Here is a 22,921-nt window from a genome sequence, read left to right as displayed (position 1 = left end):
ACTGGGCTTTATCATCAGATCCCCATCTCCAAGTAAGAAAAGCTGATCACTGCATTAGATAATCCAGCTCAAAAGGTTAATCTCTCGGTGTCAGTACACTAAACATTTTACACCATTCAATGAAATTGGTATGTCTATAAATACTATATTCTTCTACCTAGAGCTGACACTGTTCAATTATGGATTAGGCTTGCTCAAGTGACTTGGAATTTGAAAAGTGGGAAAGAAGATGTCTTGCTGTGAGTTTATTGTGAGTAAGCCAAATTTTTCATCATTTCTTCCTTTGATATGTGGAAGTTTTGATAATTATTTTTGTTAAGTTTATCCCTTGTTATTGCCTCAAACTTCCAAATATAAATTTTAGTTTGAGAAACCTTAATTAAAAACTTGTTGTTTGACTGAAGTGCAGTGTTAGGCCTGCATAGGCAGGCACCTCTCAGTCTCCACCCAGCTAACAGGAGTAACCTGCTACTCGTTTCCAACTCATTACCTGCAGCCTATTTAAACCCAGCTCTCGTCTGAAGTTTTTTGTTCACCCATCAAACCAGCCAGATTAAACCAGTTGCACTTAGCCTTCAGTTACCTTGTTCCCTTGTTGTATTAAGTATTCATTCTCTCTTGTTTTGTGACCCCTCATAGCTTAAGACATAGAACAATACAGCAAGTACAGGCCCTTCGGCCTACAATGCTGTGCTGACCCTTAAACCCTGCCTCCCATATAACCCTCCACCTTAAATTCCTCCATATACCTCTCTAGTAATCTCTTAAGTTTCACTAGTGTATCTCCCTCCACCACTGACTCAGGCAGTGTATTCCATGCACCAACCACTCTCTGAGTAAAAAACCTTACTCTAATATCCTCCTTGAACTTCCCACCCCTTACCTTAAAAGCCATGTCCTCTTGTATTGAGCAATGGTGCCCTGGGGAAGAGGTGCTGTCTGTCCACTCTATCTATTCCTCTTAATATCTTGTAAACCTTTATTGTGTCTCCTCTCATCCACCTTCTCTCCAGAGAGAAAAGCCCTCGCTCCCTTAATCTCTGATCATAATACACACTCTCTAAACCAGGCAACATCCTGGTAAATCTCCTCTGTACCCTTTCCAATGCTTCCACATCCTTCCTATAGTGAGGCGACCAGAATTGGACACAGTACTCCAAGTGTGGCCTAACCAGTTTTATAGAGCTGCATCGTTATCCCACAACTCTTAAACTCTATCCCTCGATTTATGAAAGCTAGCATTCCATAAGCTTTCTTAACCACCCTATCTACCTGTGAGGCAACTTTCAGGGATCTATGGACATGTACCCCCAGATCCCTCTGCTCCTCCACACTACCAAGTATCCTGCCATTTACTTTATACTCTGCCTTGGAGTTTGTCCTTCAAAGGTATACCACCTCACATTTCTCTGGCTTGAACTCCATCTGCCACTTCTCAGCCCACTTTCATTGATAGCCCACTATCAATGTCTCTCTGCAATCTTTGACAATCCTCTACACTATCCACAACACCACCAACCTTTGTGTCAACTGCAAACTTGCTAACCCACTGTTCTACCCCCACATCCAGGTCGTTAATAAACAATCATGAAAAGTAGAGGTCCCAGAACCAATCCTTGAGGGACACCACTAGTCACAACCCTCCAATCCGAATGTACTCCCTCCACCATCACCCTCTTCTTTCTGCAGGCAAGACAATTCTGAATCCACCTGGCCAAACTTCCCTGGATCTCATGCCTTCTGACTTTCTGAATAAGCCTATCGTGTGGAACCTTATCAGACGCCTTACTAAAATCCATGTAGATCACATCTCCTGCACTACCCTCTTCTATATGCCTGGTCATCTCCTCACAGAACTCTTTATCAATGTTGTTAGACACGATCTGCCCTTCACAAAGCCATGCTGACAGTCCCTGATCAGACCACGATTCTCTAAGTGCCCATAGGTCCGATCTCGAAGAATCTTTTCCAACAGCTTTCACACCACAGATCTATAATTACCTGGAATATCCCTACTACCTTTTTTGAACAATTGGTCATCATTCGCCTTCCTCCCATCCTCCAGTACCATTCCCATGGACAACGAGGACATAAAGATCCTAGCCAGAGGCTCAGCAATCTCTTCCCTCGCCTCGTGGAGCAGCCTGGGGAATATCCCGTCAGGCCCCAGAGACTTGTACGTCCTAATGTATTTTAACAACTCCAACATCTCTTCTGCCTTACTATCAGCATGCTCCAGAACATCAACATCACTCATATTGTCCTCACTGTCATCAAGTTCCCTCTCATTGGTGAATACTGAAGAGAAGTATTCATTGAGGACCTCGCTCACTTCCACAGCCCCCAGGCACATCTTCCCACCTTTATCTCTAATTGGTCCTATCTTCACTCCTGTCAACCTTTTGTTCTTCACATAATTGAAGAATCCCTTATGGTTTTCCTTTACCCTACTTGCCAAGGCCTTCTCATGCCCCCTCACTCTCCTCAGCCCCTTCTTAAGCTCCGTTCTTGCTACCCTATATTCCTCAATAGACTCATCTGATCCTTGCTTCCTAAACCTCATGTATGCTGCCTTCTTCCATCTGACTAAATTCTCCACCTCACTTGTCACCCATGGTTCCTTCACACTACCATTCTTTATCCACCTCACCGGGTCAAATTTATCCCTAACATCCTGCAAGGGATCCCTAAACATCGACCACATGTCCATAAGTCCAATTCCCTGCAAAAACATCATCCGAATTCACACCTGCACGTTCTAGCCTTATAGCCTCATAATTTGCCCTTCCCCAATTAAAAATTTTCCTGTCCTCTTTGATTCTATCATTTTCCATGATAATGTTAAAGGCCAGGGAGCGGTGGTCACTGTCCCCCAGATGCTCACCCATTGAGAGATCTGTGACCTGACTCGACTTATTACCTAATACTATATCTAGTATGGCATTCTCTTAGTCGGCCTGTCAACATACTCTGCCCCATCTAAATCATTGGAACTAATCAGGTGCCAGTCAATATTAGGGAAGTTAAATTCACCCATGATAACAACCCTCTTATTTTTGCACCTTTCCAAAATCTGCCTCCCAATCTGCTCCTTGGTATCTCTGCTGCTACCCGGGAGCCTATTAAATACTCCCAATAGAGTAACTGCTTCCTTCCTGTTCCTGAGTTCTACCCATACTGACTCAAAAGAGGATCCTGCCACATTACCCCCCTTTCTGTAGCTGTAATAGTATCCCTGACCAGTAATGCTACCCCTCCTCCCCTTTCCCCCCTCTATCCCTTTTAAAGCATCCAGGAGTATTGAGAATCCATTCCTGCCCTGGTGACAGCCAAGTCTCTGTAATGGCCACTACATCATGATTCCATGTATGTATCCAAGTTCTCAGTTCATCACCTTTGTTCCTGATGCTTCTTGCTTTGAAGTACACACACTTTAGCCCTTCTTCCTTACTACCTTTACACCCTTTATTCTGTTTCTCTTTCCTCAAAGCCTCTTTATATGTTAGATCTGGCTTTACTCCATGCACTATACTTGCAGCTCTCGCATGACCTATATCCTCCTCCACCTGACCATCTGCTCTAACACTCTGGTTCCCCTCCCCCGCAAATCTAGTTTAACCCCCCGGAGCAGCACTAGCAAACCTTCCCGCAAGGATGTTAGTCCCCCTCCAGTTCAGGTGCAACCCGTCCCATTGGAACAGGTCCCACCTTCCCTGGTAGAAGGCCCAATTGTCCAGAAACATGAAGCCCTCCCTCCTGCACCAATGCCTGAGCCACGTATTTAGCTGCATTATCTTCCTATTTCTAGCCTTACTAGCATGTGGCATGGGTAGCAATCCTGAGGTTGCAACCCTGGCGGTCCTGTCCTTCAACTTTGCACCTAACTCCCAAAATTCTCTTCGCAGGACCTCCTCCTTCTTCCTATCCACATCATTGGTCCCGACATGGACCACGACTTCTGGCTGCTCACCCTCCCTCTTGAGAATATTGAGAACTCGATCTGAGATATCACGGACCCTGGCACCAGAGAGGCAGCGGACCATCCGGGATTCTCGATCTCTTCCACAGAACCTCTTATCTGTCCCCCTAACTATCGATCCCCTATCACTACTGCTCTCCTCTTTGCTCTCCTTCCCTTCTGAGCTAAGGGTCCATTCTCGGTGTCAGAGATGCAACCATTGCAACTTGTCCCTGGTAGGTTGTCCCCACCAACAGTATCCAAAATGGTATAGTTATTATTGATGGGAACGGCTATAGGGGTGCTCTGCTCATTCTGTCTATTCCCTTCCCTCCTGACAGTCACCCAGCTACCTGCCTCTTGACTCTTAGGGGTGACTATCTCTCTGTAATTCCTATTTATTTCTGACTCTGCCTCCCAAATGTTCCGAAATTCATCTCGCTCCATCTCCAGTTCCCTAACTCGGTTTGTCAGGAGCTGCAGCTGGATGCACCTTTTACAGGTGTAGTCATCAGGAACAATTGTGCTCACCTTAACTTCCCACATACTGCAAACGGAGCACCCGACTGCCCTAACTGCTGCCTCCATTTCCTTCTTCTAAGCTAATTAGATTAATTAAAGGAGCTTACCCAGCCTTACTTCACTGGAAGCAAGCTCGTCCTCCGCCTCTGCTTGTCCTCAGCCTCTTGAGCCAAAGCCTTCCTACTCTGTCTCCCACTATTCCGTCGCCCGCTCCATTAATCTGCTCACTTTTTAAACTCTCCCGCTAGTTGTTATTTTGCAGTTGATTAGTAAAATATCTTACTGCTAAATCATCTCCGCTGCTCTGCTTTTGGGTCAAGTCTCCCCTACATTTCCTGACAGAATGTAAGTTATTTGAACACTTAATCCTTGCTATGTTTTTCAATTTCAGGTGTTATACACTATTCAGAAAAAACAAAAAACAAAGAAATGGCATGATGGTGTTTTAAAGACCAGTTCTTCTGGGAATAAGGTTTGATTTTCAAGTAGTGAAATAATGGAGTACTTCTGTAAGATTTTCAATTAAAATATAGTTTAATTTCATAATATATGGGGTAATGCTTTTTTTACATGATATAAGATAACATACAATTAACTAACACTGGACAACAAAGATTTTGCTTCCTGAATACTTTTGGGTGTATCTTATGGATTTTGGGCCGCTGATCATGAAAACCACTTTGAAATTTCCCTATCAGGCACCATTTAAAAAAAAAACAATTACCTACATTTGTTATTTCAATTCATAATTCAAGCCAGAATAACTGATGCCAAGATGAAGGAAGGCGTTTTTGTTGGCCCACAAATAAATAGGTCATCAATGACAGACACTTGAGCGAGAAGCCTCAGACACTGAGTACAAAAGAAAATCATCAATGAAACATTTTTAGCTTAGTTGAACTATTGCAAAGCATCATTAGAGTTATGCAATAAAACACATTATATTCATTAAAAGTTCATTTCTTGTTTTTCCGAATTCCTACAAACAGTCTGAAATAATGTGTTCAGCTTCAAAGGGTCTATCATAAAGAGGAAAACAATTCTGAGGAAGGAACATTTTCAAAAAAACAGTTGTTCAGTGTAATTGCTGAGAGTGTATGCATAATTTAGTTTCATTTGTAGACATTTGCTTAAATGGCATCTAAATCAAACTGATGTTCAAAAGTGACTGAATGAGTAAGCTAAATATTTCAGAGAAACAAATTAGTTTCCCCTTTTTTTTGGTTAAAGATTTGTAATTTTATTGTTAAAATTATTTATTCTTTTCCATCTTCCTGCTTGCAACACACAGATGTCCATTGCTTTGTAATGTTTCAATTGAAATGTCATTTCCAGCTTTGATGGGAATTTTCCTCACTTGTACATCGTGTCCAAGTTTCTCATACTGTGTTAGTATCTAATTCTAATAGCATGCATGAATAGATAGGTATCAGAAATTAGCTGCTACATTTCCTTTCTTATCACAGTTCACCAACGTCAGTTGCAGATTATAAGTATCTGCAATTAGTTAACTCAACATAAGCTCCGAATGAACAAATCTGAGACATGATTGCAAAACGTGACATTTGTTATCTGTCATTGTAGAAATATAACTTTAAGACATGTACTCTTCTCAATATTTGCAGTTTAATCTTGGATCAATATCTTTATGCTAAATGATTAAAAATAGTTTTTCCCAAGTTGTGCAAATAAAAGTAGACTTGTCTGCATCTGACAGTGGATTAATGTTGTGAGAGTTGTGCCTTTTTTCCTCAAATGATATTCATGGCAGGATTAGTCTCACTATACCTTCAAGGCGTTCATTTTTTAATGTAAAAAAAATTAAAATTTGTTACAATTGAATGTGGGTACCAATTGGCAATAATTCCTTGTGTCTGTATTTTACTGATGAGCCATCATCAGGTGTTTTTACTTTCCTTTCAGGCAACTTTGTATGACGATAAAGGACTTTGTCTGGATCATATATATATCAAATTTGGAGAGGTGATCTATTATTTAAAATAATTTTTTCATCTCTGTAATGGAATGTTTTGTTTATGGAGGAGTTGTACATGCAATAATGAACGATTCCTCAATTTACGTTATTTAGTCTGGTTTATTGATACCTGATTGAGTCATTATATCCGTCTAAAGTTTGAAATCTTTTGCACTTTGTATGTTGTAAAAGAATGGTTAAAGTGAAAATGTTTCTACTTGAAGGTGAAAAAACTATAAGGGCCATAAGTAGTCACAAGCAAATGCAAAATAAACTGCTTTTCATAGAAAATAGTCAGAATTTGCATTTTATGACCTCATTTTTACTGAGGTAAACAGTTTAAATACAGTTAACAGCAGGTAAGAAGAGCACGTGGAGAAACAGACAGGTGAATATGTTGATTGGGTTAAATGAAGAGAAGTGAGAGAAGTTTCTGTTGCACATTAACAGCCAAATAAATCTATTTCTCAAATTGTTTTTGTCTTGTAAATGTTTTATAATTTATATTCTACTTCATGTATTGAACCCTCCAACTGTCTATAAGTTATAATGTTGGCTGAACAGAATTTTTCCTTATCTAAATATTATAATACTGTTGTTTTTAGACCCTTTCATAAAATCCATTCTCCAGCCATTGACTTCATCCTTGTCATTGCCCATTCTGAAACTGTAGATTTAGCTTCATAAGGCTAGCAATCCAATCCATGCAATGGAGTGGCTATTTCTACATTCGTAACATTATGTGCTGAATCAGTTCATCTAATGTAGAAATTTCAGCCGTATCTTTACTTTTGAGATTGACTATTGTATTATTTTCTGGGAAACTAGAATGATCTACCTTCTTTAACCTTGAGCTTATTTATCACTGTTCACTTTGAAAGCTGTTAATTGTCTTTTCCCTTCCTGGCTCTAATTTTTTCTTGCTATATAACCTTTCTGAGTATCTCTACTCCTCCAGTTTTGATATCCTTATCTGTAAATTGAATTGTTCTATTATGGTGGCCATACAGTAATAACACTTAAAAGACACTTAGACAGGTACATGGATAGGAAAGATGTAAAGGGAAATGGGAAATGTGACCAGATGGGCAGCTTGGTCAGGCTGAATAGCCTGTTTTCATACTGTAATATGCTATGACCTCCAGCTACTTAATTCCTAAGATCTAATAATGTCTCTACTCATCAACATATATCTGTCTGATCAGGCATTGTTGGCATGATGTGAAGCTTTGTTTAGTGCTCCAATTGAATTGTAGAATGTTTATAATGGAATTAGAGGCTTCTAATTAGAAAGAAAGGTGAAGGCAGAAGTAGCTAGTTGCCTTTAAACTTGCTATGTCAATCAGTATAATCATGGATAATTGTCAAACAGTAAAATCTTCCTGTTGTACCTCATTGTTATGGAGTAGTCTGTCACAACAGCATGTCCCTTGACGTCATCTCCTTTTAGAAATTTATCTTCTTCCTCAAAATATGTTCAGTGACTTGGCCTCTACAGGTCTATATGATAGCAAATTCTACACGTTCAAAATTGAGTGAAGAAATTGTGTCTAATTCTTTGAGAATTTTGTCAGCTTCAATTAAATTTCCTCTCATTCTTCCAAATAATTTCAATATTGTTTTCTGCTTGGTAGATAAAATCAGGCAAGGAATTTGAAAGCGATCGATATTTAATCACCGTTGAAGAGGAGAAAATTTCTCAGGAACAGGGCACTAATTTTGTCAGACAAGAAGAAGTTACAAAACCAGCCAGAACTAATGTAATTCTCACAAATCCAGCTCGATGTCACTTGCCTGTGGGTCTGAAACGAAAGCATATTGTAAGTAATGAATTTAATGTAACTTTGCAATGTATTTGTATGTCAATCTCAAAAGTAATTTAGTTTAATGTAAATATTACAGGGCTTCCAAGGACCTCGGGAGATATCAAAGAAACTGACATTGGAGCAGAAAGATGAATTATGTGAAGTGACTAAATCCCAGCAGCCAACCACTTCAGTCCATCATCTTTATGCTACTTCACCCCTTTTTTCTACTATGTGCATAAAGGAAACCTTAAGTTATTCTGCTACTTTTCAAAAGGAATCCTCAGAAACAAATAAAAGATGTTTAAAAAGTGAAAGCACACTATGTTCTAAATTACCTGGCACACTGGCACTGAGTCATTACCCTAAGTTGAAGGACAGTGAAGAAATGAACATTTCTTATTCAACAGATGCTGGGTTTACTACAGTGACTTCCATTTCTGCAGGGTGTTCCCATAATAATGGAACACATGAAAATAAGAGGAGCAAAGAACAAATTTTAGCACTTCTAGATGGAAAAAGTGGATCAAACTGTAGTAGGTTAGAAACTCTTCAAACTTATCCACAGGAGCCTACAGTTGACACTCACATTGCTCATACAACAGATGTATCTGACTGTCACACTGGTTTTCCTCCTTGTGAAACGGCGGATACTAGACTGGTACCACATCATGATATGGAATTGCTCACAGACTGTGATTTAACTGGAAAGTTGTATGAAAGTTTAGGTAGAGGAAGTTCTTGGAATAGTCAAGGAATGCAACAGAAGTGTGAGGAGAAGGAAGATTCATCTAATTTAGGCACAAGTGAACAGACCAAACCAAGGGCGATTTGTACAACTGTCAGGGAAACAGTGGGCGATAATGTTTGCAAGGGAAATGAATGTTTTATCAAAACGGATAATCCATCTAAGGAACTGCTTTCCACAACTGACAATGATCATTTTAAGCAACCAATTGCACAAGTAGAATTGGACACCATTAACGCTAGTAATTTTGCTGATAGAAACTTCGATCTACTCGGTAAACTTATCTCTGAGAAAATTGGAACAACTAATCTGAATGAAAATGAAATATTACCACAGAGATCATTGAACATGCTTGGTACCTCTTCTGAATCCATTCCAGCACTTTCCAAACTTAAAGGTATGGAGGTCCATCAAGCTGAACACATAGAATTGGAAGCTCAGTCACCTGCTGCTGAAGAGAAGGATTTGGATATAGTTTTGCATGGAGAGAAACAAACTGAAATTAAATGCAGGACTCTCCCAAACACTGTAAATTTATCGGAAAAACATTCTTCATATGCTTGGAAGAAATCTATACATGAACGGAAAGAGCCCAGGTCAAAAACTGATAACTTCTCTGTCATTCATCCTCTAGAAGACACCATCTCAGTGTTAAAGTCTTTAGCTGAACATAGCACTGCAATAGAAAGTTTAGAAAAGCTTAATGTACAGAAACATGTTGTAGACTGTGCAATTAATGGGGACCTGGAACAAGCATTTAATAAGTCAGAAGCATTTACTGGGGGTAAGAATGTGGACTTATGATTTGTTCATAAGAATAAGAAATACAAGCAAGAGGAGCTATTGAGCTCCTTATGCCTTCACTGCCATTCAATAAGTTGTGGTTGGTCTTTTACCTTGTTCCCTGTTCCTGCACCAATACTATATTTGCTCATTCCTTTCATGTTCAACAATATGTTCATCCATTGAAAAAGCTGACAAACATGCTGTTTTGGTGTTTTGGATGGAGAATTCTGATGATTCACTCCCCCTGTAGATTTAGAAATTTTCTTATCCTGTGCTGATTGGCCAATACATTATTTTGAAATTGTGACCCCCTAGTTCCAGACACCTTTGCAAATGCTTCAATGAACTTAATTCTCATTCTTCTAAATTTGAGTACAGGTTAAATCTGTTTAATTTGTCATGTGACAAAATTTGGCATCCCAGGAATCAATCTGGGGAACATTTGCGGCAGTTCCTCAGTCACAGGTGCACTTTCTTGGATAAGGAGTTCAGACTTGTACGTGGTATACCAAATGCATTCTCACCAGGGTCTTGTATAATATACGCTAATAGTCTTGCAGTAAAGACCACCACACCATCCTCAGTGATTTGTGTGTAAGGACATCCAGATCCCTCTGACCATCAATTCCTTTTGAATACTGACCATTTGGGGGAAAAACAAACTGTGGTTTTTTATTTTTTTCTGCACAATTATAACCTCCCATTTTTTGCATGTTATATTCCATCTGCTGTGTCCTTACTCATTCACTTAACTTGTCTATATCTTAGTAAAGTTCTGCATCCTTCTCACATTACTACCCATCTTTATAAGTACTGTAGAATGATTTGTGAACTGTGAATGATTTACTTTTGAAAATTACATTTAGGAATGAGTGCCGAGAATGAGGATTTAAAGTACTGTGGTATTTTAAGCCAGAATCCCGGTTACTGCTCTCCAGATTATAATGCAGCTAAAGGTGAGAAACCGTAAAACAAGTATAAGTCTAACAGGCACTACATACTACATGGTGTGTATGCAACTATATTTTTGCTTTCTATGTAAGATAATTAAATTTTAATGAAAACAATATATTTGTCTATAATTTCAAGCTACAGAAGCATGACTAAGCAGGTATAGATTTACTAGAAAAATCTGCAGAGTAAATGGAACAAACAAGAAACACAGATTTTAAACTTTTGCTACGTATTTAATGTTTTTTATATATTGTGCTGCTGAAAAACATGTTTCACGATATATGTCAGTGATATTAAACCTAATTTTGATTCTGAAACTCCTGAAGCCAGAAAATCTTGATAAAGAGGCGTGTCAAACTGTGTCATCAATTAATATAATAGCCATATGATTACATTCCTAAATTTTCTTTAAGTTTGGTCTCTATTAGCTGCTTAGCAGTAAACATTCAGAACTATTCACGCCATCCACTTGCTGCATGTTGAATGCAGCCTTCATCTACATTGCTTTCTGAAGATACAGTGGTGTATTTCTGGAGGATGAAATAAATTGAACATCAGTATTACCATAACTATTATATGAAAAAAAATGCAGGTGCTAGAAATCTGAGAGAAAATCAAGAATTTCTAAAGTACTCAGTAGGTCAGGGAGGATGTGTGAAAAAAGAGAAACCATTTTTCAGGTTGAACAACAAGCAAGAGAAAATCAGCTGGTGCTGGAAATCTGAGCAACAGACGCAAAATGCTGGAGGAACTCAGCAGTTCAGGCAACATCGGGCGGGATGGGGGGGGAAGTACAGTCGACGTTTCAGCCCGAAACTCTTCAGCAGGACTGACTTTTCGTTAGAAATGTTCTTACTGTTTTCTGCAGTTTGGTAAAGAGAATCTGGTTTACTTTGACAGATTGCCAATTCATAAGTGCAATTGCTGAAAGGAAAGCAGGCGCTGGGCCACAAAATTGGGGGGAACATTTTATGGATGGCATGCATATTTTAGGATCTTAATCAAGAAATGACAGACAGTAGATGAGTTTATTATCAATAATGCTGTCTGACCTGTATAATTACTGCAAGATATCTTAAGATTGGCTTAGTTAATGAGAAGAATGAACAAAAGTCCTGCTCCCTTCTGTTCTTTAGTGATTCTTCTGAAAACTCAACCAATACATTTGCTCTTTAATGTAAATATCTAATCAGCCAATCATGTGGCAACAACTCAATACATACAAGCATGCAGACATGATCGAGATTCAGTTGTTTTTCAGGCCAAACATCAGAATGGGGAAGAAATGTGATCCAATTGACTTTGACTATGGAATAATTGTTGCAGCTAGACGGGGTAGTTTCAGTATCCCAGAGACTGATGATTTCCTGGGATTTTCACAGACAACAGTCTGGAGTTTATAGAGAATGGTATGGACAAACAAAAAAAATTCCAGCCAGCAGCAGTTCTACAAGCAAAATGATTTGTTATTGAGCAAGGTCAGAGAAGAATGGCTAAACTGGTTGAAGTTGACAGGAACACAACAGTAATTCAAATAACCATGTGTTACAGCAGTGGTGTGCAGAAGAGCATCTCTGAATGAGCAACACTTTGAAACTTGAAGGGGATGAGCTACAGCATCAGAAGACCACAAGCAAAGACTCTGGTCACTTTATTAGGTATAGGAAGACCCTAATGAAGTGGTCACTGAGCGAATATTCTTACAAATAATTTGAATAATTGGACAACTCCATAGCTTCCATAATTGAAGAACTCAACTGTCATCGACAAATAATAATGAGTGAGATCTGATGTAGATTGGGAGACCACTTCGCCAAGCACCGACACTCTGTCCGCCAGAGAAAACAGGATCTCCCAGTGGCCACCCATTTTAATTCCACTTCTCATTCCCATTCCAACATGTCCATCCATGACTTCCTCTACCCTTGCGATATGGCCACACTCAGGTTGGAGGAGCAACACCTTGTATTCCGTCTGGGTAGCCTCCAACCTGATGGCATGAACATTGATATTTCAAATGTCCGGTAATGATGCCCCCCCTTCACCATTCCCCATCCCCTTTTCCCTCCCTCATCTTATCTCCATGTTTATCTGTCATCTCTGGTGCTCCTCCCCATTCCCTTTCTTCCATGGCTTTCTGTCCTCTCATATTAATATTAAATAGTTGCTGCTTCAACATGAACAAAGCTATTAATTCTGCTGTACAGAAAGCTTGCACAGCTAAAATCACTAAATTAACTTTATAGAAATTAGTCAAGCTTTTTGTTGTAACAGTGAAAGTTTTGGAATCAACTTTTTTTCACAACATGTATATTGTCTCTGAAAGTCTGCTACTTAATTGTTCATTAATGATTACAAATATTTTTTCTTAGTTTCAGCAGAACCTTCTTCCCATTGTCGAAGGAATTCATCCACGGAATTCCCCTGTTTGGCTGAGGTATGGTAGATGCTTCTAGTTTGGATACAAGTTGCAGTTTTCTGTTTTCCTTGTAAATACTGTATTGCTTCTTTTAAAGCTTATTCTTGCTGTGGATGTGTGTAGACATGTTGCCTTTCTGATGTATAATACAAAATAGCATGACCCATGCCCAAAATGAAGGAGCTAAGTACTATATAGCATTATGAACATAATGTTTTAAGATTTATTATTAAAAACCTACAGATGTGATGACCATATGATAAATGTGAAATATCAGTGCAACGTGAAATAAAATTCTTGTGCTGCAGAATGATTTGCATGTTCTGGTATTATTTCACTTTTAATCATGGCGTATGACTAACTAGTTGTATTCTTTGTAAAAATTATTTTAAAGGAGGTTTGACTTCTAATTTTCACTGTGTATAAGATAAACTTCAGAGATGTTCTGCAAGGAGCAGACTAATTCCCTACCAAGAATTGATCATGTAGACTTCCTTTTTACGGGGAAGTTCTATTTATACAAATAGGAATTACTTATTTTCTCTCAATAATTCACCAAATTCTTTTTTTTACAGTAATTCTTTTGATACTGTGTACAAGGTGCTGTTTCTTGATTTGTTTTCCATTACTCCACAGCCTTCTCTGCAACTTAAAAATAACTTCTATTCCTCTTTGCCCAGATCTGGTGAAGGGCCTTTGACTCAAAGCATTTACAAAATCTTCTGCTTCTGATTTATACCTTGTATATTCTGGAATAGCTTTAGGGTATCAGGATTTGAGTGACTAGGGGTAGGATACCTTGCCTCTGGCCTGTTCTATTTGCCACAGTATTTATGTAGCTTTTGGTCAGTGCTGATCTTCAGTATGTTGATGGCAGGGGACTTGGCAATGGAAATGACATTGAATTTCATACTTATGATTTCAAATAAGTTCACTTGACTCATCCATGCTGCCTTTCAGAGCAATCTGATCAATCCCAAATCTCTCCTGTATAACATTCCCTGCAGCTCCTAAATGAGATTCTGCAGTTGCTGGAAATCTAGAGTAACACACACAAAATGCTGGATGAACTCAGCCGGTCAGGCAGCATCTATGAACAGAAATAAAGACTCTGCTGATTTTCTTCTACCCATCTATAGCAGTGGCCAGTTAATCTTCCAGTGAGTACAAGTTTAGACAGAGACCTGAGTCCTAGGGTTTGCAAAATCCTGGATCCCCCTCCTGTGCCACTGTGCAGCCAAGGCTAAGTGTTAGATTCTTGTTGGAGATGGCCATTATCTGGCACACCATCAATGATGCCATATTTACTCACCCTAGCTTCGTAGTAGTAGTAATAATAATAATAATAATAATAATAATAATAATAATAATAATAGTATTAATAATAAATAAGCAATAAATATTGAAAACCTGAGATGAAGAACCATTGAATATTTAGTCCAAAATTGTAATGATGTCTGAAGCCAAGTGGTCCTGAAAAAAAAACCAAACTCAGCATCGGTGAGGTTATCGTTGAGTAGTTGGTATTTGTAACCATTGTCAATTACTATTTCCAATATTTTACTGATGATTGAAAGAAGACTTCAGTGATTAGATTACATTTGTTGGTGCTTGCCGTGGTATTTTAAAATTGTTGGCTTCATGTATGATTTCCAATAAATCTGTGTTCCAATTAAATGTCAGGCTCAGTTATGTAATAGTTTTGCCAGTATCTAACTAGGAATTTTCTTTGGCCTTGATGAAGGAATGCCTCTTGTTGTTTACTTTCCAGAGGATAACAAGAGATGGATAAGTTTTAGAGTGGAAACCTTCTGTCATTAGTCATTGGTGCTAAAGTAGGATCCTTCTCAAAGGGACTCTAGTGTCAGCAAGCAAGGGGATAAATGGTGAAGTTTTGGGATCACACAGCACAGCACACAACACAGCACTTTCAGTCCACTGTGCATACACTGGTTCGTTCTTAAAGCATTCTTCTTTGTCCCTTTTTCTCACAGCTAGGAAAAATTTCCTGAAAAAATATTCCATTCATTTTAATTATTAATGAACAGACTTGCGTATTCTTTATTGCAGTGCATTACATTGGAAAACGTTGTTTAATCTAGAATGCACGACCTCTAGTATTTTCTGCAATCTTTAGTAGTAAACAGTTTAAACAATCATTTCACTCTCCAATCTTTTGACAAAAGCTGCAAACTTCCTGTAATGGAGCAAAACATCTCTGATAGAGGTTTTTGGATTTCATTAACTTGGTATGTGGAAACACCAGAATGCTGTCCATTTTGGGCCATGGTTCTGAAACCTCTACTTCTGTGATTATGTTTTTGTCTGGATTTTGTTGAAGAATGACCATATTTTGAAACATTTTTCAATATTTTAAAAGAACAGTTAATAGTGCTATATTGTAGAAGTATGTGAGTATTTTCAATCATTTTCTTAAGTGGTGATTATGTTGAGTAAAGCCCACATAATTTGTGGTTTAAATGAGTTATCCCTGTATGCTTTTGCATACTTATAGTGATGTCAAGGAACCACAGAATGGGAAAATTGCTATTTGTCTCAGCTAAAGGAGTAGTATCTGTCCTAGGTGACTGAAAGAAAAAAAAGTGGTAATTTACATGAAAGTAATAAACCAAAAATATCTGTATAAACTGCATTATTTTGTTTCTTTGAAAGGCTTCAACAATTCCTCCTTTGGCAATCATAGTTTGTCTGGTCATTTCGTATCGCTGTTTGTACCAACTTGTTGAGTACATACTGACCTACTACAATATTTTAACCAATACTGCAGTGACAACAATTTGAGTAAATGATGGACATTTTGTGAAAGCTGTCACATTGTCTTTTTCATCTTGCTTACAAACTGATGAATATCATTTACAGTAATAAAAGTAGTACATGTTCATTCATTTTGCTATTTTAATAAAAACCATTAAGCAAAATTGAAGTCCACATACATTCTTTGTACTATTTGTAGTTTTTAACTAACCAGTGAGAACAAGGTTAATGTATTAGGCAGCAACATCCTAGTAAAATCATGAAAATGATTTTATGAAATGCTTGACTTTAGGCTGCAAAATATGTTGGAATGTTTGAAGAACATTTAAATGATAACTGTGTTGAAAGAGTAACAGTTTCTGAGAGACCACTTAGAACACTACAGGTAAGGTAATACATATTGTTTATTTATTGTATAAGTGAAATACAATATCTGTGATGCTAAAATATAAACCATTTACTTTGATGATCAACAAGTATCTATTGTGATTTAAAAAAAAATCTAGTTATGAAATTTGTTGAAATGCTTTGATGTTGAAAACTGTCTTTAAATACAAATTGAGTGCAAGTTAAATTCAGAGAACATTAAGTTTACCCAGTATGGCTAAACCTGATGGAAGAGCAAATATAAAACTTAAATAATAAATATACAGTAAGTAACTCTGCTTGGGTTAATTGCTCTGTATTCTACTTTACTGTTTTCTACTCTTTTTGAAGAGGCTGACTTGCCTGTAGGTCCAGGCATAACAGCAGCATCTAAAACTTTAACAAATGGCCACCCTTTTATTCATCCTCTCCCTTCTTTCTTACTATTTTCATTATTAGTTATTTTGCATGTTTCATGCATTGCCCAAATCTCCTTTCTGTTGATAAATCAGTGTAATGAAAAGTCTTAGTCTGCTGCTTTCCTTTGCAATTTATTCATTATGTGTTATAGTCATAGAATAGCACAGTACAGAAATAGGGCCTGCTGCCTAACAGGTCTATGCTGACTACAGCATGTTCCCTGCTAGTCCTAGTTGCCCTTGTTGAGCCCTTTCCAACTGCTTCTTAAATATTGGAATTGTACTCCCCTCAACCACTTCTTCTGGCAGCTCGTTTCAGATACTCACTACCCTCCGTGTAAAGAAGTTACCTCGCATCTCTTTTAAATCTCTCCCTTTTACCTTGTATCTGTGCCTTCTAGTTCAGAAATCCCAAACCCAGGGAAAAGATTATGGCCATTCATCGTATCCATACCTCTCATGATTTTATGCTCCAAGGGGTGAAGATCCAGCATTGCCAACTTCTCCCTATAATTCAGGCCCTATACCATCCTCGTGTATATCTCTCCTGCACTCTTTCGAGCTTGACATTTTAGTTCCTTTAACAAGGTACCACAATACACCAGGACCAGATTCACCAATGGCATAAAACTGCAACATAACGTCCCTACACCTAAACCTGATGCCTTGACTGATGATAGCCTTCTTCACTACCCTGTCTACTTGCACCACAACTTTCAGCAAACAGCCAGGCCCCTATGTTCTGCCTTGCTTTTCACTGCCTAGGTCCTACTCTGGTTTGACTGTACAAAATGCATCACCTCACATTTATGAGTTGAAATCCATTTTCCATTCCTCAGCCCATCTCCCTAACTGATAAAGATGTCCATGTAGTTCATTATAATGTGTTTCACGTTCAACCAAACCCTCCACTGTCATCAGCAAACTTGCTAATCATGCCATGTTCATTCACATCCAAATCATTTTCATAACTAATGAATAACAGGTCCCGGCACTGACCTCCGGAACACCTTACTAGTCGCAGGCCTCCAGTTGTGAAATTGACTTCCAACCATCATGCTCTGTATTCTATCGTCGAGCCAATTCTTAAGTTACTTCACTAGGCAACATCTACTGTTCTACCTTCATCTCCTAGTTAACTCTTTAAAAAGCTCCAAGTGATTTGTAAGACTCGACCTCTCATACAAAGCCATGCTAACTATTCCTAGTTAAACCTTGACTATCCAACTGGTGGTACGTCTTGCCCCTCAGACTTCCCTTGAATAAATGCCTTACAGCTGAAAGGGCTTATCCGCCTGTATTTTCCTGGCCCATCCTTGTTACACTTCTTGAACTATGGAATAACATTATCCACCCTTTAAACATCTGAACTTTACTAGTGGCTAATAACAAAGAAAATATCTCTATAGAGGAGATGTACAAGGATGTTGCCTGGATTGGGGAGCATGCCTTATGAGAATAGATTGAGTGAACTCGGCCTTTTCTCCTTGGAGCGACGGAGGATGAGAGGTAACCTGATAGAGGTGTATAACATGATGAGGGACATTGATCGTGTGGATAGTCAGAGGCTTTTTCCCAGGGCTGAAATGGTTGCCACAAGAGGACACAGGTTTAAGATGCTGGGGAGTAGGTACAGTGCAGATGTCAGGGGTAAGTTTTTTACTCAGAGAGTGGTGAGTGCGTGGAATGGGCTGCTGGCAACGGTGGTGGAGGCAGATGCAATAGGGTCTTTTAAGAGGCTTTTAGATAGGTACATGGAGCTTAGTAAAATAGAGGGCTATAGGTAAGCCTAGTCATTTCTAAGGTATGGGTGTGTTCAGCACAACTTTGTGGGCCAAAGGGCCTGTACTGTGCTGTAGGTTTTCTATGTTTCTATAAAGGCCTCTGCATTTTCTTCTCTTGCTTTCTGTGCTCCCATAAGGTTCAAGGGTGCACTTGGTCAGGCCTTGGGGATATGCCCACTTTAATGCGCTTCAAGGCTGCAAGTACTTCCTTCCTCTTAGTATGTATGTGTTCCAAGACCTCAGTACTTATTACTGTTATTTCTTTGGCATCCATGGTCTTCTTCTTTGTAAACACTGAGGAGAAATAGACCTTAACAATATTATGTCATCTCCTGCAGCTTCACACATAGATGGCCCTGATGTATTTAAGAAAGAGCAATTTCACTGTGCCTCAGTGACTTGATCTAAAAAGCTATTTGTAATAAATGTGACTCAGCATTAATAGTAACAAAAATTAAAGTACTTTTAATGTTGTAGTAGGTCCTAAAGCACTTCAGATTCTTTTCTTTTCGCTTGTCCTTGGCACTGAGGTTCACTGTAATCAAAGTGGTCACTTGACTGATCTCATGGCTAAACAAGTCTTAGTAATTAGCCTCACAATCATTTTATTTTTTGGCAGTTGCTTTAGTCATTCTTATTACCAGGATAATTTCATTTTATTATTGTTTGCTATTTTAGTTTAAAAAAAGATATCAGCGCATAGACTTTAAAAGAAAAAAGGTTATTGATGTTACTTTTGAAATAAAACCTTTGTGGTACTTAGTAAATTTTTGAAGAGTTTATCACATTTACACAGGCAGCTGAATTTAAAGGGTACCAGGTGAAGGGCTCAGCAACCAGTGACACAGTGATCAGAATTCCAACAGATGAATTAGAGCTTGAAGAAGACTTTGAAACTTTGCATCAAATTCCAAGATGCTTGACAACAGAGACCAGTTTTGTATTATCAAAAAGTTCAAGCAATGGCTTGTTTAAGGTAGGGCTAATCCTAGATCTGTTTGTTTTTAAACTATAGTATTGTCTAAGGAGTCTATATTCTCCTCATGACTGCATGGGTTTTGTCTGGGTGCTCCAATTTTCTCCCACAGTCCAATGACATACTGGTTGGTAGGTTAATTGGTCATTGTAAATTGTCCCATGATTAGGCTAGCACTAAATTGGGGGATTGCTGGGCTGGAAGGGCTTATTCCACACTGTATGTCAGTAAATAAATAGAATTTAGATTTATAAGTGCAAAATTTTGAAAAGATTGCAGATTTACCAATGGATGCACCAAGTCTCCAAGATGAGAGCAATTTTAAAGCTGCTGCAGAAGACGTGTGTGCTTGGTATAAAGATGATCAAGGTATTTTGTTTTCATTTGAGGTTGATCTGTCTAATGACCAAATCTTTTCAACAACTATTAAATTTTTTCTTTTATTTAATACCCTACGTTTTCTTTTCCTAGTACCAGTGGATCCTGTTTTATCATCATACATTCCCGATTGGCTTAATTCTTCTGCTTCACATTCTGACTTTGAACCCAGGCAGTGGAACTTTCACAAGGTTAAATTAATTTGAATTATATTATTATGAATCAATAGAGATGCTTACTTGAAACTAGAACTTCGACTTCTACATAAATAAACAATTCTTGTTTTCCACAAAATAAAGAATCCATTGACAAATTTATGTTCCCAAATCACATTTCAATGTCACAAATCATATCAACTGGAAGCTTCTTATTTCAAGGGAAAACAGGCACCATCTCCATTTTCTTTAAAATAAGAGTATTAAATCCTCTGTTTAATTATAACTTAAGCCGAATATAATTATTTATTATTATGTAGGCTGCATATTGGTGTATTTTTAATGCATCTGAATTTTTGTTCTGCTTTGTAGAGTTGTGTATTTGGATTTGAGCCATAAGAGTAAGGACCCTTGACCAAATTAGGAAATTGCTTTTAATGGTGTTGTTAAAACTGGTACATTTATAGTTTAGCATACAAAACTTAATTGTTTTAAGCACATACTGTATTTTTGCATTTGAAACTAGAAGTATTTCTCACTATGCAATATTATTCTTTGCACCCCCATCAAACAGTTTTTGAAAATTAAATCTGAATATCCAATTTTAAAAAGTGTTTGCAACCTAAAAGTAAAACCCAAAATCAATTATTTTTGTTACACTACAAGGTAAGATCTCCAGTGCAACAGGTGTCTTCAGAGGATGCATTTGTGGACAATGTGCTCAGATGCTCAAATGACAGTAATGTGGGAGAACGTGATTATTCAGTGCCAAATCACCAGCTGCGAGCCAGCAGATGTTCCTTTGGTAAGTCATTTGTTATTGAATGATAATCTGTGACAGAGAAAACGTTGAAGTGAAATAATCTTTAAAATATATAAGAACAATTTTATATTCACAATAGAATACTACTGCATAATCATTGAACCATTATGAATGTAGATTTGTTGACATAGTTTAAACCCACCTGTAATTAATACAAAAACATGTACTCTGTAAGTACTAACTATAAACACATTATAATATCACCTGTTACTATGTGCCACCAAACATCTTTTGAGATCCTGATGGTTCTGGAAGTATCCAATCTACAATCAAGCTACTTGTGTATAATGTGAGACAACATTTTTGAAAATTGTATTTAATTTGTTTGGCTGTCTTTAACAGCATTGTGGTAATTCAAGTGCAGAATTTAACACTGGTGTAAGCCTTCAAATTCTGGCCTTTCAAACAACACTAGTGAGTTACCCAACAAGCAGTTCTTGCAGATCTGTTTCCAGATATTTTCTGCATCATCTCAACATAATCTAACTGTTCAATATTTCCTCTAGTCATATTAAACAAAGATAGCACAATGAAAAGAAGCCTTTCAAAAAAAAAATTGGGCTGCGTATTGGACTACCTGAAAATGAAACTGACATAGTATTTTGCCAGATGTGCAAGCTTGTGCCAATGGAATCAGTCATCATTGATCTCTTGATTACATTCCACTGTTCAAGTGCAAGCCAGGATTAACTGATGGCAGTTTATTCAATGTCAAATGTAACCTTGAAAACCCATTTTCAGTTACAATTATGAATTTCCACCAAAAGAATGGGAGAACAGGAAGCCAGCTAATTATATGCCTGTTGTACTTCTACTCAAGACTATGAGTAGAGACTGAAGACTGCTGCACCAGTAGTGAGGATCAAGAAGATGTATATTGCTGCCATAAAGTTAATAAATTTCACGATGTATCCCAGTGATAATAAATCTGATTCTGACTATCTTGCTGGCAAATGTGCAGTCTCTGGTAAGTAAAATCGATGATCTCAGAGCCAGGGTGCTGAATCAGAGGGACATTAGGACTGTGTGTGTCCTTTGTTTCTTGGAATCCTGGTTAACCCCTTCCGTACTGGATGCAGCGATTCAGATTAACAGGCTTACTATACACCGTTTGGATAGATCTGTAGGGTCTCTCAAAAGCAGAAGTGGAGGAGCATGCCTCATGATCAGCTCTTCTTGGTGCACAACTATATCAGTGCTGTCCCAGTTCTGCTCACCAGACCTGGAATATCTAGCAGTTAAGTGCCATCCTTTTACCTACCATGGGAGTTCTCCAGGGTCATTTTGGTAGAAGTATACATTCAACATCAGGCCAAAGTCAATCAGGCTTTAGATGATCTGAGCAATAGGATCAGCATGCATGAAACTGCGCATCCTAACACCTTCATCGTTGTTTTGGGAGATTTTAACCAGACCAGTCTGAAAAAAATCACTAAGCAATTACCATCAACAGATCACTTGCAATACCAGAGGAAACAACACACTGGACCATTGCTACACCACAGTCAAGAATGCCTACCATGCTATTCCACAGCCTCACTTCAGGAAGTCTGATCACCTGGTTGTACTTCTACTGCGTATAGGCAGAGACTGAAGACTGCAGCACCAGTAGTGAGGACCAAGAAGGTATGGACAAAGAAAGCACAAGAGTGCCTACAGGACTGCTTTGAATCGGTGCACTGGACTGTATTAAGGAATTCATCTTCGATCCTGGATGAGTATGCTGCAGTTGTTACCGACTTCATTGAAACCTGTGTGGATGGATGTGTGCTTAAAAGATTTACTGCACATTCAGAAACCAAAAGCCGTGGATGAACCAGGAGGTACGTCATCTGCTGAAGGCTATATCTGTGGCATTCAAGTCTGGCGATCCAGGCCTGTACCAGAAAGCCAGGTATGGTGTGTGGAGGGCGAAGAGACAATTTCGAACGAGGTTGGAAGCGACATCAGATGCACAACAACTCTGGTAGGGCTTGCAAGACATTACTTCCTACAGAGCAAAACCCAATAGCATGAATGGCAGCGATGCTTCACTACTAGATGAATTCAACGCTTTCTATGTGTTCTTCGAAAGGGAG

The 22,921-nt window shown here is 38.4% G+C and overlaps 1 protein-coding gene across 1 annotated transcript in view; it reads left to right on the top strand.

Annotated features, from left to right (window-relative positions):
• Window positions 1-22,921, top strand: part of LOC132391564 (protein ZGRF1-like) — a 93,889-nt gene that overhangs the window by 4,348 nt on the left and 66,620 nt on the right. The window contains exons 3-14 of the mRNA XM_059964922.1: window positions 162-250; window positions 4,872-4,952; window positions 6,404-6,463; window positions 8,090-8,275; window positions 8,358-9,792; window positions 10,661-10,750; window positions 13,121-13,185; window positions 16,235-16,327; window positions 19,308-19,487; window positions 19,760-19,856; window positions 19,959-20,056; window positions 20,687-20,825. Of these exons, the coding sequence (XP_059820905.1) occupies window positions 230-250; window positions 4,872-4,952; window positions 6,404-6,463; window positions 8,090-8,275; window positions 8,358-9,792; window positions 10,661-10,750; window positions 13,121-13,185; window positions 16,235-16,327; window positions 19,308-19,487; window positions 19,760-19,856; window positions 19,959-20,056; window positions 20,687-20,825 (2,545 nt within the window). The 5' untranslated portion in view covers window positions 162-229. The remainder of the gene's footprint in view (window positions 1-161; window positions 251-4,871; window positions 4,953-6,403; window positions 6,464-8,089; window positions 8,276-8,357; window positions 9,793-10,660; window positions 10,751-13,120; window positions 13,186-16,234; window positions 16,328-19,307; window positions 19,488-19,759; window positions 19,857-19,958; window positions 20,057-20,686; window positions 20,826-22,921) is intronic.

The sequence above is a fragment of the Hypanus sabinus genome, chromosome 3 (assembly GCF_030144855.1).
Source record: "Hypanus sabinus isolate sHypSab1 chromosome 3, sHypSab1.hap1, whole genome shotgun sequence".
NCBI lineage: Eukaryota > Metazoa > Chordata > Chondrichthyes > Myliobatiformes > Dasyatidae > Hypanus > Hypanus sabinus.
Note: the sequence above shows the minus strand (reverse complement) of the source record. Positions and strands in the feature narration are given on the sequence as shown.